The following is a 20,627-nucleotide window of genomic DNA, read 5'->3' on the forward strand; positions in this document are numbered from 1 at the left end:
AATTAAACAAAGCTCCGTCGCCGTTCTATCGATACCCACCACGCAGCAACAACATAGCACGATGAAGAAACCTTGAATGGCGCCTGCCGTCCCAACGACCCAAGTCAAACGAATGAAGAGAATAACACCGAAGATATTTTGGATGCAAGGCAAAAAGACACCGATCAAGGTACCCATTCGTGCTCCACTTTGAACAGGCGAAGGTTTGGCGTCCGGATCGGTTGCAGCTGGAATCGTGTTGCTGTAATCCGACAGGCGGGTGAGGAGCGTAGAGATTCGAGGGCGGACTTCCATCTCTTCCTGAAAGGAAGAAAATCGGTTTATAGTATCTTGTTCCTTATCGACGTCAAATTTAGGAGAATGATATAAAAATGGTCAGATTTTCAGAGAGTACGCTGTAACATCTAGGGGAGAATGCACAATTTGAACAGCTTAAGTTCAAGCATATTAAAAGCCCCGATAATGGTCAGGCTAGCGTGAAACATCTGGTTAATTGGATCGCTTTGAAACTGTTTCCACCTGATACACAGGCAGCCCAATTTCTTGGAAACATAAGCTGGCCGTAACAGGCTATGAGATTCAGACAGAACATTATCTCTAATATTTCCAACACGAAGGTGAGCCCATTTTAATTTATACTCTGCAATATCTTACGTGATAAATTCATTTACGATCCGTGTCGTATAAAATATAAAGCGTTAATTAAAGCTTCTATTAATAAAGCTTCTATTTCAAAAATAAATAACGATTCAGTTTAGATCTATGATTCAAATTTAGAGTTAAAAAGATATTAAGAACCGAGAAGAAAGCTGGCTGATATATTTAAGTCGGTCTGATCAGGCGCGTACTTTTCTACTACTTTGTTTCGTAAACGTTCATACTTTACAATGGTAATTTGAAGAATCGAACAATTTGCTTTCAGGCAATTGGCTGAGCTCGTACTATCTATTCTACTTACGACGTTAAGTTTCATTATAAGCGTTATATAATTCTATAAATTGATAAATTGCAATACATTGGCTTTTACGTTTCTAAGGGTGTCCGTAAGTAGAAAAGAAAGCTTTTAACTTTATGAAGTCGTACAGTTTTCAAACTTTCGAAGTTATTAATGTTTCGAAAGAGTGAAAGTCTCCAACATTCGTTATCACGTCGTCTGGTTTGTCTTCGTTAGCAGGAAAACAGGTCGAGGAGCGGTTAAAAGAAGATACCGGATTATAAATATTCAGTGTGACAGAGGAAAGACGATACTGAGAGGAAATTTCATCCCGTCCAGACGGAAAAAAGTCGATAAATATACCGAACGGTCGTTTTAATTGGACTGGCGATGATACTGTTTGCGGATTAATCACTCAACGTGTTTAATTAATTGATCAACGAGACTTAATTCATTGGCAAAAGGAAAAATCCGCTAGATTTCCGATCGTCGGAAAATATTTCCTATAAAATGCAATTCACGCAGTATCGCACGAATTTTTGTTTCGTAGGAATCTTGTCGTCAAACGCTTTGTAATCACAGAGGAACTTTCATTGAAATTCCTCGGCAATTCTCCTGAATATTCAGCAAAGAATAATTAGTTCTCGAGGAAGAAAAAGCTCTTGCTAAAGCGAGTATAAACAATGAAAAATTAACGTGTTTCTTCAACGAACAACTTCAAAGTAAGCATTCGCTCGGAAGAAACTTCTCGGACGAAAATTATTTCTCTCGGCAAAGTTTTGCAAAATGTTGCTTCTAATTTCCACGCGGTTCTCCTGGTCCGAATTTCAACGAGCTGCTTTACGGCGAAAAGTCGCTTTCAGCATCGACACGATGTTACCAGTCTAACCAGGGAAGCTCATCGAGCGGGAACGCGCGATAAGACGCTGTAGGATTCGATTTATGTTTGCGTCAAAGTGTAGCGAGTTTCGACCAAGTTTCTCAACTGTTTCTAATCCAATTAGCATCCTATCTAAGCGATACCATTAATTAATTGTTAGCCCGCGAGGAATCGATAATCGATAAGACGGGGGACAAATCTAAATAGATCGATGGATGGAAGATTAATAGTACGCATTTGTAGGAAGCAAAACGGAGGATTTCTCTCCAAATTAACCTCCAATCCAATTAATATCGACCTTTTGAATTTATGCATGACATCTTTTGCGGCACAATGTCGAACGATATAAAATTCCAAGTCAACAGAATTAACGAGAGATTTCTTCATTTCCAATTATAAATAATCAAAGATTCACCCTCTCAAAGCGTTTTATTATCATTTTTTTTACAAATTGAAACCATTATCGATGAAAACCATTAAATCCCAATAATATTAGTCGCAATCGCCGAAGCATTCGAAAGGCCAAAAGAATGCGCTCGACGAGCCTTTCGTTTAAACGGCAACGCGGTTGGATCGCTTTCAAGCGCAGTCCTTGAACCGACCAAGAATCCAGGTGCAATGTTACGTAACGAGCGCATTCTGACAGGCGGAGATGCAGCAAGAAAACGGAAGGGAGAAAAGATAGATCCGGAATGACGCAGCGGAGGATGGAAACGCGTGGCACTCGTCGTCTATAGTCGGTTAATTAACGTGTTCCCTTTGGCCGTATCGTAGTCTTCTCATAGACTGAAACTCGCGCGCGGTTTGGCTTCGACCTCGATTCCTGAATATCCAATTATCCGTTTCTCTTCTTGCTGCAATAGTTCTCTCTCTCTCTCTCTCTCTTTTTCTTTCCCTGTCGGTCGAAACTATCTGCGACCAGACCAGCCTTATCGTTGCTGATTTCCTCTGCATCTCTCTCTCGTTGCCGCTTCTCGTCTCTGCCCCCTTCGTCTACCTCTGCTTTGTCGAAGAAGCGAAACGAAAAAGCGACGAAGAGTCTGCTTGAAATACCAAGTATCGAGAACATGAGCGTGTTACAGTCGAATCGGTATATCGACGCTGAAAATCTTTTCCGCTTTCTTATGGAAAAATTCACCGTCGTCCTTTTGTCTGGTGAAAGACAAGAAAATAATTCGACAGAAGCGAGAATTTAGCAAGGAAATTAAAGCGAGCGCGAGACCGCTCGCGGGAATAGAGATTACGGTAAGAAAAAGAAGCTCGAGACACTCAGGTGGGAAAGGGGCTCGTCAGAGGGGGAACGAACAAAAGAAAAATAAAAACCGCCGACGAAGGACAATGTTTCGAAGAATAAAACAAGATGCGCCACCGTGGAGGAATCCATTCGTGGGTTGCTTGGTCGTTGAACGACAATTAAGCGAATTGCACACTCCAGTGAATCCAACCCTCCCGCTCTCTCTCTCTCTCTCTTTCTCTCTCTTCCTCCTTCCTTTGCGTTTTAACGAAGGACCCTTCTTTCGAGAGAAGATAGTCGGAACCTTCGTCGTCCCAGTTTTCTTATCTGTTCAACTACCATCGCTATTGTTCGCGTAACCAATTTCAATTACAAATTCAACTCCCGATACTTCGCGTTTTGCCATTTCCGCTATCGCTTCGGACTTAAAACTATGCAAGCATTTCTTAGATCGTGCCTTGTAAAGCAATTTCAATTGAGTTTCAAGCATCGGTTTATATGGTCGCGATTTTAATGTAGAAGCTTAACGTCGTCGACGATAGAAGCGCTACTGGATCGAAGTGAAATGTATTTGCTTACGCTATAGAGGAAGAGATTCGTCTCGTATTCCGTCTTCTTCTCGGAATTACCGCCGCCCACCATGGAGTCGCCATCTCCGCCGGTGCCGCCGCCATCGCCTGAAAACAGAAAAACATTCTGTAATTCTCCCGTGGTTTATCACGGCGAAGTCTGAAAGAAATGTCTAGTAGTCGATCAACGTTACCTGATATCGCAATATGACACATTTAAATATTAAGAGTATAGTAATAGATTTCCACCTAGTTTATTTGGCGATTCGTATGGAAGAAGAAAGGACCACGGACGATTTAAAAAAGATTTCCCCTGAAGAATGAAGACTGGAATATAAACGACGTTGCAGCGTAACGATAAGACGATAAACCTACCGTGTCTTTAGAAATAGCTTAAGTGATCGACGACCGTGTATAACCGAGGAAAATCTAACAAGGCGGATTTTTTGGAATTAGCGTGTCTTTTCTACCTTTCCTCGAACTCACCACGCTTTATTAATTTATCGTCTGCGGGCTGTTAGTCGGACACGCGCGCGGTCGCTTCAGGGGTTAGACTTTCCGCTTCCTCGTAACATGCCTTCATCGATTACTTATTCTCTCCACCCTCTTTATTTCGAGAAAATACCAAGTCAGGAAATTCGAACGTTTACCCACACCAGCAACGTACCTAACTTGAGCCATTTTTCTATCGGTCAGTCTGTAATGGAATTTTGCCAAATAAACACGTATTTCTTCTCCAAGTGGTCTGCGCGCCTATTCCGACTTTCTCCGAGCCGTTTTTATATTTCAGATAAACTCAACTGTATTAAACTCGTCTGTACACAGTTCGTGCTAGTGGAGTGACAGTTCGCGCCAACGATCTCTCGTACTGCAACGAACGTATTATGGAGGAAACAATAGCGATAGAGTAAAGTTGGTAGTTAAATCGTCTCGAAGCTTGTTTGCCCGTTGATCTGAATATCTGTGTAATAGAAAGTGGAGAAAGTTTTAATAGAAATAGGAGGGTGAAAGCGAGAACGCTTCGGTTAAAAAGTTTTAATAGGCGTCGAGAGAGAAGCAAACTGACAGATTCCCAGTTAGTCTGTATCTGGAGATTGACTTTTTCACTGCTATATGTTTTTTTCCCCCGTTATTTTTTCTGTTTGTTCCTCTCGAACGCGCCACCGCAATCACAAATTGAATTTCGATCGAAATCCGGGCTTTTCCTTTCTACCGCGCAACGATTAATAGCAAACGAATAGAAAACAAACTTCCATTTGTTTCTGGTTTGCCGTGTAAGCCGGAAAATCTACGAAACCCGAAACTTGGACGCGATTTCAATTTTTCACACCGAACAAAGTAAAACTATAAGAATGGCTAAAATATTTAAGCGATACTCGATGACACGTTGAATTATCGTCAGGTTTGTCTCTTTGTTGTTTTCTGAAATAAATAACTAAGTCAATTATACTTGTTATATTATCGTATAAAAATAAGAAATATAAACGGAGAAGAAACACAAGTTTGCTAAAGCTCCACGATCATAAGCTGCATTAAACATTCGTATCTCTGCGGCGTAACAGCCATTCCCAGAAAATCCCAAGTAACAGAGAGTCGCTTTATCTTTACACGAAACTGTGAAACGTTTCTCGTGTTACCGTGTCGCAGACAGAAAATCGTACGATAACGGAATAGGAATACACGAGCACGTAAGATACCCGGGAAATATCGTTCAGTCGTCGTGGATCCACTTTATGGTTGAAACGTACGCGCAGAATATAAGTCTGCCAGTGGTACGTGCTAGTGGTACGAGTCAACCTATCGATCGCTATCTCGTAGACTTTCGATTTAAAATTTGTTTCGTCACTCCAAACCATCTCTGTGTGTTTCATAAATTAGTCTCCACCTAAGAACGAAAGAAAGAAGAGAACGAAAGAAGTTTGTCCTATACCAAGAGACACATACGTATATATTTATAAATTTATATGGAAAAATTGTCCGATCGTGTACGAATTGATCCGTGTCGATCGATCGGATGCGGTAGAGGCAAGCAGAGTCTGCAGAGGCGTCACGACGTGCTTCCACGTCGAATCGACGTCCTTCACTTCCGCGGAAACGTATTTCTACCCGCAATAACGAATTACTCTCACGTTTCAATCTGGCCTCTGGTCGTGAATTCCGCGAACGTTCGTTTCGTTCATCCAACGTTTCAACGAACGTCTTGCACTCGATTTATTTACCTTAGTCTTGGCTGTATCGTTCCACGAAGAACTAAAACATGGAAAACCGTGGAAAACCTATCGTGCACTGATTTCGATCTTCTCGCGCGATCTCTCCGTCTCCATAGACTGTAGTCTTACGTAAAATATTTGCGTCGGCTGGCGATAGTTTTAAGATAGAAACGGTATATAGCGAGCAAGTTTTATACTTCTGGAAAATTGTATTTTTAAGACAATACCTTTACCTGAGAGATTGCATACGGGAATTTACGATTTAGAGAATTTTCTCCGGTTTTACGTAGAATCATAGAGTTGAGTTCGTCAAGAGAAATCTCGGTCAGAGGACTAGATACGTGGAAATTGTTAGTTGTCCCGGCAAATCTAGGCAATTTGCTTGTTGCCAATTATATTTCTCTTACAGAACTGCAAAATTTCTTTGATCGTTACTTCGAAACCGGAACCGAAAACCGACAACGGCGGTCATTCTATCGAAACCGTGTCGCTTGGAAAAGAAGTGGTCGAAGTAGAATTCTCTCTCTTAAAGAATTTTTATTCGGTGACGTGTGATCGACCGGAACGATATCGATTTACGACGCAAAGTGAACTCGAAACTTCCTTTGCGCGAACAGAAGCTACCGAAGGGAAACAGACCGTACATCCCTATTTCCGCCGCGTATTTTCTCCTCCTTCTCGTTGCCCGGGGGAAATGTTATGAGAAAACAAGATAAGTTGCTCTCGCGAACGGCCATCGAAGCGTCGAGTATCCAAACGAAGGCACAAAAAAAAATTGCTCCCCTGTTTTTCCACGAGACGATCGTCGTTGGGTACTTACGTTCGTATTTTTCGACAAAACGTAAGCCGTGGAGAGAGAAAAATTTCAACGAGGACCCTTCGATCGATATGATAATGGGATTGGCGAGGAGATCTCGAGGTCGACGAGCATAGAGCAATTAGGAAAGGCTCGATATTCGAAACAAGCTTGCCGAAGTAACAGACAGGTTGCGTCCGAACAATCTAAAAACTAGGCCAGTCGATATTAACTTGCTGATTTGTCTCTCAGTTCCTTTGTGAAACCGCGTTCTGCCTCCGTCTATATCTGGAAATCGGTAATTGCATTCAGATGGTCGATGAAATTCGTTTAATTGAAAGTTTAAATGAATTGTCAAGCGAAGAATTACTCGATCCTGCCAATAGTTCATCGATATTTCGCTGATTTAGTAGCTTCTTCCATATCGAAGCGATGGTTGCTCTGTTGCTTTATTATTTTATACGAAAAAGCGACGATTCTCCGCAGAGATATTTTTGGCCGAATAACAAGGGAATAAAAGAAATCGAAGGAATTGGAAGCGGATTGGAAGGGAACGTCGGTGGGAAAGGCCAATGCTGATTCGGCTACTTTAATCCGCGCGTTTCTTTGTGTGGGAAGAGTAGTTTCGCCGGCCAAAACAGGACACAGGGACACGTGACAAAGTACATCGAAGAATGCGGTTACGGTCGACTTTCTAGAAAAGCTGTTCGTACGTCGTTTCAAGCACAAGTCGATTTGCTTTTCCAATTCTTCGCTTTGTCGTTTGGCTTTCGTGTTTCTTCGTTGAATGTTCTTCCTCCCTTAAATTCCGCTCTCTGATTCTTTTCAACATCTCCAACGTCTCTTCCCGACGTTCCCCAATTTTCTAACTCGTGTTTTCGAATTCTCCCATCTCCTTTCTGAGAATCGCCGTTCGTTTCTTTTCTTACTTTTCGTTCTTTAGTTTCCCGATTGATCGATACGACAGATATATATATAAATATAAAGTTTGATTCGAAATTAATCGAGTTGGTGGTCAACATGGAAGCATCGGTTGATTCAGCTGCACGCTGCAGGAACAATCTCGCCGATGCTGGCGACAGCGTCTTGCGGTTACTCGAAATTCAGTCACTCTTCGTCCGGTGCACCTTAACTTGGCACGGAACACTGCAACCCTAACTTGCATTGCGTTCGATATGATACTCCAGTTTCGTGCAAATCGCAGCGAAATCGAACACAGCTCGTATCGTTCGCAAAAATGTTGCTCTGCGATCGTTCTCCGTACAGCTACGTACGTAATTTTGTCAATCGCAATCGTTTTTAATAAAAGTAAAACTGTTTCGCTAAAAGATATCGAAGCATCCAAGAGAGCAATTGTATCAATTGCGAGAATACAAAAGTTCGGAATTTTGAGTGGCCGTCCGTTTATGGACAGGCACATACCCTTCTTCAGGAAATTCCGAATTTCACGTCCTCCTCGAGCTGTAAACCTAATGACTCCGAAGTGAGATAAGAAACCACGGCAAAGGACAATGGACGGACGAAACTCAACGGCTGATAGGGAGAATCATCAACGTACATCATCGTACGAGTTCATCATCGAACATCGTACCGTGCGGGTGAAATACTTCACTCCCAACAAGATCCTACCACCGCCGTGTTCAGAACATCGCACTTTACGTTTATACAACAGATGCAAATACAGTGCTGGATTGTTCCAACACTCGATCTATTAAACCTCCTCCATCTCGAGCGTTAAGTCATTCGAGGTACGCGATATCGAGCGATCGGTTTGATCCGACCGGTTGCTCTTTAGTCGACAATTCGCAAACAGTGAAAACACACACGCGAAACAGGCACGAACAGTTAAAAGGGAAAATTTCCCATCAAAATCGTGCGCAACGGAGGAAACGGTGTAGGCAAATTAACATCGTATCGTAATAACATCCAAAGACACTTTCGATTCTCGTCGAGGAGGAATCGCGGCAACTGTTTAATCGAGACTCGCGTTTAGTCGAGTTTCCGTCCGACAAACTACATCGAGTTCCATGCATCCCTAATTATTTTAATCGTGTTTGCTCCTTCCATTATGCGTTCCTTGGTGGTGGTGGTGGTGGTGGTGGTGGTGGCGACTGGAAACACCGTTAAAAGCAACGCGCGCGGCCGATAGCAGTTTCGCAAAGCGTGGGAGGCCAGGGTAATTGCGATGCATGCCAATATCGACAGCGAGAACAGGTAAATACGAGAATACCCTAACGAAACCAAGGGACAGAGTGAATTAATTAGAACGTAGATTCGATGGGGATAGGGTATCGGTTGCGCAATTGTTGCGGTCTATGTTTAATATCAATCCTGGTCAATTTACGTCGAACGGTCGGCCGATTATTTAACGCGTCAGTAAAATATACAAGTTCTCGTTGGTTCGGCGCCGTTTCACTGGAAATTCCGTCGCTTCAATCATCGTGAACGCTAATTACATTCACGTGATAAATATGCGCTGATATATATCGCAACCGTTGGATTTTATTATCCGGCTATTTGGATTGGGTATTTAATTTGGAATTGGACGAGAACACGTGAAATCACCCGATGATCGATGTTAACGTTTCTTTCATTGCGATATCTGATGAAATTAACGGCTTCGGATCTGATTTATCGATAGACTCGGAATTTAAGAAATTTCTGCCGTATAAATTGAGACGTCGAAATCGTTTCTTCGAAGATTCATTGACTGACGTTTCTCGTAGCGGCTTACGTAACCGCGTAACAGCGAACAACGTTGGTGTACACGTAAACGCTCGGATACGTGCGGATGAGTTACCCTAAGTGGCTGAACTCGTGCAGGCGGGTTTCAAACGCGATTAATTCACCGACACGTCTTACCTCCCGAACTCTTAATCGATTTTGCCCGAGACGACCAAGATTTCCTGATATCTACACCGTGTTCAAACGTGTTTCTTATATCGTTGAAATTAAGGAGGAATGTTTGAAAACACAAAGATGATTCTTCTTATGATACAGGGATTTAATAAACAAAATTACCAAGTACGTATAATCATATACTGTACGTTTGAGGCAATGGTATATTTTTATGTTTGACCGTGCTTCAGATAAATATCTGCGCGTAGTTGCTTTGGGACAGGGAGTTGCAAAGTCTCGGAAGTATGCAGTAACCTTCTCTGCCGTGGATATTGCCAGCTACGTTTACGACCTGTTCCACGAACGATCATCAACTCGTAGAACTTCACGCGTGTACTGCGAGCAGCGAGAACAAAGTATTTGACTATTCAAACGCGGATTTTCGGCTGGAATAGTTTCAAACTTCCTCGATGTGGACCACTGGCAACCTGCGCCGGTAAATTCCCACGTGATTATCAATTTCCAGTTCTGGAACAACTACCATCTATTCTACGTTCAAGATTACGCTCGTCTAATAATCGTAAAGTTACGGAATATTCGAATTTCATTCGGTAACCGCAGTAGAATATTCGTCGTAGAACAAAAGTGGTGTAGCCGAGGAAAAATGGCGGAGATTCAACTAAACCGGAACATGGGGTCAGGGGACGGAAACGATTGTTCGAAAGATTCGAGCCAGATACGAGATCGCGCAATTGGAACGCGAACGATAAGGAGGAAGAGTGCAGCAAGGGTTGGAATTCGAGAATTTCAGCTGGCGAGAACATTTGCCAACGTTTGTCATCCAGATCGCTCGCTCACGATTCTCTTAGCGAATTCACTACGAGAATTAAGCACCGCGTCCTTTTCGGCCAACTTGAAGAATTATTGGCTGAATCGCGAGCGATTAAACTCACATTTTACATTCATTCGCCGAATATTTTGGCTTAGACCCGGCGATGATGAAAGACTTAACTTTTCGCGACGTGACATTTTTGCCAATAAATTTTGAATATTCCATGGCAGGCAATTGGTCGGATTTATATGAGCCGCGCCGTTTAATTGGTATCCTGCGGTTCTACGAACGCGCGTGGAATCCGCGCGCTCGGCCGCGTAATTACTTACTTACGTATGCCCGGTTAAATCGAATCGGCTCGAACCGGATACTCCGTGACCCGAATGAGGTCTGAAAGCTGGGACTAACGAACGATCGTTCCGCCTCTCTTCTCCGTGCATTCTTACGTTATCTTCTTAATTGGCACAGCGATTCGATGAATTTTTACGCGATTTTGATTCGCTCGTAACAAGATAGAATAAAAAGTCCAGCATCCATAAATCTGTCAAATAGATTTCACCATCTTTTTCTTCAAATTCTCTATATTCGCGCTAATCTATGTTTATGTTAATCGCGTTTCTATGTTTATGTTAATTTCTAGCGACAATTCGAGCTCAGATATTCTACGAAGCTGGAAAACGCTTTGCGACGTTTCCAAACGCTTTGAAAGCCAGTCGAAGAGGGAAACGTAGGAAAAGTCAGCAGGCAATAGTGGAGAATGGTCGATGATCGCGGGCTTGATAACCAAGCTGTGTGCGTACGAGCATAAAAGCAAATGGTAACAATGTCGGGCGTGTCCCGGTTGGTCGGTGTCCCAATTTCTCTGCTCGCTGAATCACGATAAATCGCGCGGCGGCGCGGCGGCGTGGGACCGGGGCGGCACGGCGTCGCGACGATAGTATTCGGCATTCGATTTTATTACGACGGCAGTCAGGTGCCGGTTATTGGCACTGGGCTGATTTATGCGATCCTGCGTGATCATGATCGACGGTGTTGCTGAGCGCAATGGTGGGCAGAATGGTGGTTTGATCTCGTGGAAACTTTGGTTCGCGTTTCGACAAAACTCGTCCAATGTTTGAAATTTGTTACTTTTCTGAAAACTTTGCGTCATTGTGTGATTCTTACTTTTTTGTTTTGGAAAAAGTGTCTACTAATTGAATGAAAAATTATTTTATCTAAAGTAATTTAAAAATTGTTCGCAACTTAGTATTTTGTTAAACAGTTTACACATGGACGAAGAAATGTGAAGTTGCTTCGAATGTATCGTCGAAGATATGGAACGTCGTAACGACAGGAGCGTTAAAAATCTTAAATCAAAAATGAGAACTATGATTCCGACGACGGTCCCTAATTCGTTTAGGAGGAAGCTACGACGACCTAGAAATTTCCACCTGACAATTACGTCGAATCAGACGTATCAAAAAAATATTCCAAATTTTATCTGTTCTAGTTGTTTCAGATTCTATGCTGTAAAGTAACGTTATTATATTTTTCGAGGAAGTAACATTTACCGCGTCGGGAGTTAAACGTAAAGCGTGGCCGTGAGCTGTCTGGATGTGTGCAGAAGTGTGGTAAGCTCGAGATAGCAAGAAACGTCGTCACGTCGTGAGCATCCTTACAATGGAAACTACTTAACCCTCCGCTTGCCCTTGTCCTAATCTCGTTTAAACGCGCACGAGGCCCAGCACACGTTTTCGTCGTGGATCGACCGGCTACTCGACCGAGAGGAGATTCAGTTGAATCAACAAAGCGTTGGCTTACATCGACTACTCGTCGAAACGGCTAAGCTATGCCAATCTATCTTCTTCCGTGTTGCACGGTTTCGTGGTAAATGAGAACACAACTATTATCGTACCACAGTTCGTTCTGTATTATATTGTAATAAATAACAACAATTACCATTCCAGTAGAATGGTCCAAGTACCTTCGATGTAAATTTACTTTCTTATTTGCATATAGTAATTTTTATATTATCGTATTAGCGTTTTGAAAGAATCTAATCCGCCGACTAACCGATGAAAACGAGAAAAAAGATGCGAATATTCGATAGACTGAAAAATCTTCCAGTCTATCGAAACTGTACTCGTCCTTGTCCAAGAATTCTGCAAAGTCCGCGATATCCTTTTAACTGGGATCGATCAGCCACTCGAGCGCTAGGCAAATTCGATTGGATCAACAAAGTGCTGGTTGGCCACAATCCCCAAACGAGCTCGTTTCATCGCAGCTTCAAGGCTTGGTTAATAAATGTTTCGTAAAAACAAACTGCCAAAGCGAAGCTGCTTCGTTGCGATTAATCGAGGCAGAAATTCGTGATTTAAACGTTAAAAGGCAACTGAAGCAGTGTGGCCCCCGGCCCGAACAGACCGAGCACGTTTGCCTGACGGGTAAACGAATTAATTTGTCAACGCGAATTCACCAGGGCGCGGACGAACAGCTCGAGTAAGAGCACGCTTGTCTCGCGTCGTTTCTAATTTCGTTAGCTTCGATGAAACGACGACAAATGGCCAACCGTTGCCTCTGCCGCTGATCAAATTAATTTCTGATCTCTCTGGCGAACTTCCCCGAGAACCTGTTCAACGAAGAAAATTTCATTACGCGTGGACTAGCAGCGTGACTTGTTCGCGAACCTCGTTTGTGTCGAGATTCGGAATCAGTTAACAAATTTCAAGATTTCCTTAGATTTCTCATGTTTCTCGAAGGAAATACAATTGGCAACGTTTTGAAAACTATTCCATGGATGTTACGAACTTGACTCGTTGTTTAGGGCCAAGTTGGAAATGTTTTATGTGCGAGATAGAAATGTCGTGTACATTGGTTTGTGGGCAAAAGCAGGCAATCGGATGGAAAAAGTCGGTTTGCTTGCCTATACCTTTTGTTTGTTCTTACGGTGAGTTCACACGAAGCCTGCGAGATGTTGTTACGACGAACTGTTTCGCTGGAAGGAAAGCTCGGATAAACCAACTACGATTACTAGTTCATCGTTCCGCGAGACTCTAAGTGACTTTGCCTGCTCGCTCGAACGATTAATATTATCGTTGTTTGCATTGTGGAGCTTCCCGATTCGATACGATTTCGCTCGAATGAAAAGTCAAAAATATCTTTCTATATATGTTCATTTCGAGAGAAATGATAAATTCGAGAAGAAGCAGGAAACTAGAGTCTTCGATGAATAAACTTTACCTTGTTAAAGGGAATTTTGTTGGAGGAAAGAGAAAGAGGATTATTTTTCCTTATCTTCTTGCCGAACTCTCGGGAAATAGAGATTTTCAGATTCGAGAAATCTTCCTTGCAAACTACTCGATACACAGTTACGGCGAGTTTAAACGTTCTTTGTTCCTGAAACTTTGTCATTCGTCTTTTTATCCTTCCTTGACTCGTTCGAGTTTCCCTCTGGCCGCAACAAACCGACCATAGATTAAGGCTAATACTGTTCATCTTGTCTGCCATCTCGGCCAGGCTATAAATCATACAAAATAACAGATATGAATTCCACGAGATAGAAGCAACCTGCATTTTGCCCTCTACAGACCACTTACTTAATCCACTCTTTTAAACAACATCTGCGGATTGCTTTGCTTCCAGTTGTGTCTGCGTTTTAACCATCTCTCCTTTTAGCTCGCCTCTGTACCTGCTAAATATTTATCCGCTGAGAATTTGTTTCCAAGTTGAATTTCAATTTCGATGCTTATACTTTAAACGTAACGTCACGAAATCTCGCTTCCTTCTTCCAGCGAATATCGTTGGTTATCCTCTAACGAATTCATATCTCGCGTTATGTAGCGTGGAATAGTTTTAGATCGTTAAAAGCAACGAAGAAGATCAATGTGTAGCGCATAAATGAATTGGGCGACGCGGGAGAGCGCGTGTTCCATATTCGCGTCGCATAAATTCACCGTGAAATAAACTCTTCCGGCTGGGATGTTTTTCCATCCGCAATTTCGACGATTTACCGAGGTCCATAGGATCGCGCGCGTAAATTTCACGAGCGGTGGACGTCTCGCGAATCTGCTCGGTTCCCGACGACTCTGCTCGTAAATTTCGCCATGGACGTCGCGATATTCGCGCGGAGAGCACAGCCCTTCGGGGGGTCCAACACCGACGATGCTCCACTTTCGAATTGTAGGCCAACCAAGTGGTAGATCTTCAACAGCGTGGAACATTCGAGCGTCCCCGAAATTTGCATATCCCACTATGAATATTCGACACCCTTTCTCGACGTGTTTCCGCGCCAGCGGACACGACGTTTCTTCCGAAAGTAGCCGATTCTTTTTTTTATTACGCTTGCTATATCGCGTTTTTTTATAGCTCCCTCTATTTGAAGATACGCGATGGAAGATATTTGGAAGATTCTATTATTTTCCGAATTACATTTTTTTCATATTATTTTCAACGCATTTTCCCTGCCATTTCTATGTTATATTTCCTGTAGACTTGGAATTCCCTTCTATTGTTTCATTTTCTGGCACAGTTTCCAGTCCATTTGCGATACACAGATTTTTCACGACGTTTCTCCTTCTTTCTTCTTGACTTTCATGAATTTTTCCCTTCTTGTTAAAGACATACCGCAATCCTTTCTGGTAAATTGTATTTTGTCCTGAATTATGTAGCATTCCCATGTGTATTGCCGAGCTGGTAGCCAACCATCCCCCTTTCTTCCCTTTTTCTTCTTGTCTTCTTCGTTCAGGGAGTAACAGTGGAGACTTCCTCTCGTTCCAGAACGGAGAGTAATTCTAATTTTATACGTCATATACTTTTTTCTGTGACAGAACCTTTTTACATTTTTTATTTGATATTTTTGGTTGCGTGGAACGTCCATAAATCGATGGACCCGAAAAATGCGTTGAAAAATATTGCGAAAGATTGGACTGGCTCTGTGGGACTCGAACCATGACCTAGTTGATGGAAAGCAATAGTTCTAACCATTCTACCATTTTGTCACAAGGATTTTTATTTCATCGAAATATCGATAGATAGGTAGAAAAGGTCGTCTTCGAAATTAAATTGCCGATAGGAAATGTCATTTAAGAAATTCTAAAATTCATCAAATGCATAATTCATCGTCCGAATGTCGACCATAATCAGCTTGCTGAAATCAAGTTGTCGTGTGATTATTCGCGCGTCGACGACCGCCGAAAAAACAACCTTTGACAATTTCGATTTCAGACGTCGTATTTTTACACGCCAACGCGACAGACCGTATCTCCGAGGAAATTCACGCTCTGTTCGCTCCTAATTGTCGATTATTTAAATTTCATCCAGTTTCCAGACAGCTCTTTGCTCTCTGCTCTCTCTTTCTCTCTCTGTCGCAGCGTCCGATAATGTTCCTCCGTCTTATATCGCGAAACACCGACACATTTCCGGTTAGCTTTCGTTTGCTCTACTCCCGAACGAATTACCTCGCGGTATATATATATATGTGTGTGTGTGTGTGTGTGTGTATATATATATATATATATATGTCTCTCTTTCTCGTGTTATTCCGTTTCGTGGCATTCAATTCGCATCGGTTTTCCCTCAGCAAGGACGAATATTTCATTGAACGTCCAGCTTCGTCACGGGTATTGTTAAACGATTTCTATTCGCCCCCGAGAATACAGCTTTTTAACGTTTTGTTTGTTCGAGGATATGGTACGATTTTTGAAAGAGAGGCATAACGTGTTGCGAAAATAGGTGAACCTTTTTTTACTTTTAGCAATTTTTCGAATAAAAGATTGTACGCGAGAAACGTGTCGAATGCGATTCACGGTTCTCGCAAATTTTTTATACAGTCGACAGTAGTAACGCTTGAATAAAACATTAGTTACGTTTTTTTACGATTAATTATACTCTTTCTTGATTATTTAAAGATGCGAATAGACGCTTGGAAGCGTGAATTTCGTTACCAATGAAACGTTGTTAAAAGATATCAGCGTTTAAATAGTATACAAGTTCCTATAAATATGAATCTATCGTCTAATCATGGGGAAGTAGAATGTCTGACCACATACGAGCCGCTTTCACTTAAACCTTCTTTTCTCCTCTCCTTCCAAGCTCCTTTATCTTCTCTTCGTATAGTAATTAGTTAGTCGTAACAATACTTGTTCCTTTTCTCTATATCTACGTGACGGCATTAATTACAAGAAATTACGTGGCTATTATTTCTAATTAATTTATTCGAGAAGATCGTCTAACGCAGATCTCGGACCGAAACAGCAATTGCAACGTCAATCGAGTCTGTTCGTTAGCAAATTCCATTTCTCCTAATTCGAAAGAGCCATCACGTACGCGCGGCGCTGTAATTTTTTCGCTTGAAATACACAATTGATCGAGCGAACAAGAAATTCGCACGGGACGCAACCTCGTTAAATTAATGGACGTTCGTGCAAAACGGAAGCCGCAAATACCTGCGGCCATTTGCGGTTGTCGCCGCGATACGATTCTCGAATACGCGTCATCGAATCGCTCGATCGGTTTCCGGCGCAGCACGTCGTTACCTTTCGTGCCGTTTGGAATTTTCGAAGCCCAGTCGATCACACCTTCCGCATTTGAAATATCAGAATATTTTCGAGCGTGAACCAATTTTGGAAAGAACGAAATATTACCATAAAAGAATATAAGAATATAAAAAAATCTCTCTTTCTCTCTCTCTCTTGAAGTTTGGCAAGTAGAAGAGAGAGATGAATAGAGAAATCATTGAACGTTTTCGAATGTTCTTTTCATTGCAGGTTTTCAGGGAATAATTACATTCTTATGCAAGCAGCGATGAAACGTTAAGCACAATGCAATTCGTTCGTCAAGAAACCGACACAAATCGTAGGTGTAATTCATACCGGTAACATAACTCGAGGATCTCACTGGCATCTTAAACGTGATCATTGCGTTGCCATTCACGTAGACGCTGGGGTATATGCGACTGCATTAGCGCAAACAACCGGATACTTTCTTGCGCGTATTTATACTGCATGGCCGCATCCTGGTTTCCGTACACGTAATATGTTAATGCGAGTTTAGGCGACGCAGCGGGCTAGCGGAACAACTGACCCGAAATTTCAGCACGCGATCGCGAGAATACCAAAGGCGTTCCCTGCATTCTGAATATTCCTTGAATATTCCATTTTTTAAGATCTACCAGATTTTCTGATATCTTTTAGAATAACGTCGAGCCTAGGTTAAACATTAAAATATAATAAGACTCAAGTGCACGAGAGTTCAGATCTTCGTGCTTTAAGACCTTTTACGAGAGCAATGTTAAATCTTAGAACATTAAAAATACGGCTTTATATGGAAAGTTGTCTAAAATGTTCGTCGAAGAGGAAACGATGCCATTTGTAAAACTAGCGTGGATCAGAAGTGACGCTAATTCCGATCCAAAGTGTTAAGTGAATAGAAGGTGAACAGAGAGAAAGAAGCAACGAGATTGGCCAATTTTCAAGGATCCTGGGACTGGTAGAATTAGGACAGTGGTTCGAGATAGAAGGAAGGGGTCATTTAGCATCATCGAGTTCGGTTCGCAAGTTCACTTTCTGGGTTGTTCTCGAACTTCCACTACCTGCACCGCGATGCGAAACTTCTGCGGCTGTTACGTTACTCTCAGCGTTAAGATGGAACTTTATTCCGTGCGAAAGGAGAATTTTCCTGAGTGTCGAAATGTTCCTCGAAGAAAATCAAATTAAGAAATATCGTGCTTTTCGGGAAAGGTGCTGCTATTGGATCAATTTTGTAAAAAGAAAAAGTACTCCTATCGTCATATTTTATATTTATACGTTGGTATAGAATTTTCCATATATTTGAAAGAAAAAGGACCTTTTACACTCCAGAATAATACTTTTCACCCTTCACTACATCAGAGGTATATTCTTTCCACCAAGAGGTATATTCCTTTTGCGCTTGATCGGGTACCACGGTACCGTTAAATTTAGCATTTCCATCACAATGCCATTTCACACTACTTAACCGAAAAATGTCTCTCTTTACCTTCGTGCCACATTTTTATATGACAAAAGGGTAGCGCGCCTGTCTCTCACGTCCGAAACGACTTATTTTCCACGTTGCGCGAAGATACAGTAAAATGGGGAACCTTTCCAAAGAAGAAGAAGAAGAAGAAGAAGAATATCATCCAATTTTCAGTGTAATCTAGAGAACGCCCTGCTATGATCCGGGGAGACGAGTTTTCAGATAACAAGTGAAGGCTGAAATTGTACCCAGAGTGCCATCGCATCTCGAACAGTTTCAATGTTGGAATTCGTTGGAACGAGCAGAGAAATCCTGCTGGTCTCGGAAGACTTTTGCGATATTAAGGGAAAAGAGCCGGTCACAGCTCCTTCAACCGAAATCATTGTCCCAGTTCCGTGGAACAGCCACTAGCGTACAAAAGCCAATTTCTTACCACTTTCAAACTTTCCTCGCCAAATTTCTTTGTGTACTTCAAACTCGACGCGTTACACTAGCTGTACACGATCGCAATGGAAAACTGAAATTTTCTTTATAACGTCGCTTCCATATTGTCGAGCTCGTGTCTTCGAAGAAACTTGGTTGTCGCGCATATACGAGGACTAAAGATACGGGAACGTTCTTGAAAATGAAATTCTTGTCCCAGATTCGTTGTAATCCCGAAAATTCTCTCGAGACACGCAGTTTCGTCCGTTTTCACGAAGCCACGCGACATCCCTAGCATGTTCGCTGAATGCGTGTATTATGTACGAGGTTTTATTAAATTATTTATGAAAGGAACTTTCGAATTTTTCACAACGACGAGGAACGATTCTTTCAAATGTTTTCCAATTATACGGATCGGGGAATTTTTATCTCGTGATCGGTTCAGGTGCTTCCAAGGTTCGTGTTCGTCGCGAGTAGAACACTTATGGTAAGTACTACGGTATTCCGTGTCATGGTGGAATATGTTCTTTCATATTGCAGTGATGCTTTTGGTATTTATGAATGGACTTTCGGGATGGAGCGGAGCGATGCACACACACTTTGACGCTTTCGAAGAATGGTATACTTAGAAATGGCGATAAATATTTGATGCGGTAAATGGAACACTCTTGGTTCTAGTATAGTGCTACTTTTATCATCGTTTTCTTTTCAGGCCTAGAGCCTTGGTATTGATACAGCAGAAAGATATTTTAATTATTCGAGTGATAGCCTCCCTTGCATCGCAGGTTTGATATTTTTAATAATTTAAAATTAACAAGGAAATAGCTCCTATAACGTAGAAAGAAACTCTTTTCTTTTTAATTTGCCCTATACTCGTTTTCTTCCAATTTTGCAAATAAAATATCCTCTTTGTAGCGCAATAGCGTCATCTTCCCTTCACAAGCAAATTTACTTCTCACAGTTTGCTATTTCTATTTTTACGAATACGCTCCTTGTACTATTTTAGTGTTTCGATTCCCAAAAAACATTTTGCTTATTTTATTACGAAACGTCCAGTGTTTCTTATTTCATTACTTAGTTCAATATTATTTAAAAGATATTTCCACACATTTGAAACAACTTTAAGAGAAGATCTGTTAAGCCCCTTTCCAAACTTTAAAAAACATACATCGAACAAATCGAGTATTGCTGAAATAAGCGATCATAAATTTTCAGAAGGTCTCAAGAAGCTGACAGAATCGTAAATCGCGATATCGGTCAACGAGTTCCAACCTAACGTTGTCGTCAGCGCCAAAGCCACCCTTTTCTTTGGTTTTTTCCGGTCTCTGGACAGAAGATTGCCCAGAGGATCGAACCGAAAAGTTTGAACGTGTCCCACAGAGAAGGAAAGAAAGATTTGAATTCCGGAATTTTAGTGGAACCTCGAATAGAAATTGAAACGTCCACTCGGCGGACCTTTACCCTTTGATTGTCGTTCTTCGGCTACGTTTCACGTTTCACGTTTTACTGGTCAAAGAACGCGAACGGTTCGCGAATATTTCGCTATCATATAGCTTTTACGAGTTGCGAGAGACTAAAAATTGAAGAAGAACGAGCGAGAATTTTTCATCGGTTCGCGGAAATTGTTCTTTTAAAGAGATAGTTCAGGTTTGAAACGTGAAACATTTGAAACGAGTATTTATTACAGTCATCGATATCTCAACAAATCGATAAATAATATCGATAAAAGTAATATTCTTCGAGTATTCGAAGCATATTGGAATACTTCGATGGTATTTGGTACACGTGACATTAATGTTAACGTAGTCGAAGGATGAATCCCAGAGCGAGTCACAGGGGAGAAACTATCTACCATACAAGTCATGCCAAGCAAGATATAAACGATCTGTGTCATGTACAAATCGAGTACAAACCTGGTCAATTACAAATCGAGAAAATCA

At 41.8% G+C, this 20,627-nt stretch overlaps 1 protein-coding gene across 7 annotated transcripts in view; it reads right to left on the reverse strand.

Annotated features, from left to right (window-relative positions):
• The window catches only part of LOC117230974 (solute carrier family 12 member 4), a 97,504-nt gene that overhangs the window by 6,368 nt on the left and 70,509 nt on the right, over nt 1-20,627 (reverse strand). For all 7 annotated transcript variants that reach the window (XM_033488965.1, XM_033488963.1, XM_033488964.1 and 4 more), the window contains 2 exons: nt 3,628-3,725; nt 40-300 (listed from right to left, as the gene is read on the reverse strand). In XM_033488965.1, the coding sequence (XP_033344856.1) occupies nt 40-300; nt 3,628-3,725 (359 nt within the window). The remainder of the gene's footprint in view (nt 1-39; nt 301-3,627; nt 3,726-20,627) is intronic.

Source organism: Bombus vosnesenskii, unplaced genomic scaffold (assembly GCF_011952255.1).
Source record: "Bombus vosnesenskii isolate JDL3184/JDL3185 unplaced genomic scaffold, Bvos_JDL3184-5_v1.1 scf7180000013270, whole genome shotgun sequence".
Taxonomy (NCBI): domain Eukaryota; kingdom Metazoa; phylum Arthropoda; class Insecta; order Hymenoptera; family Apidae; genus Bombus; species Bombus vosnesenskii.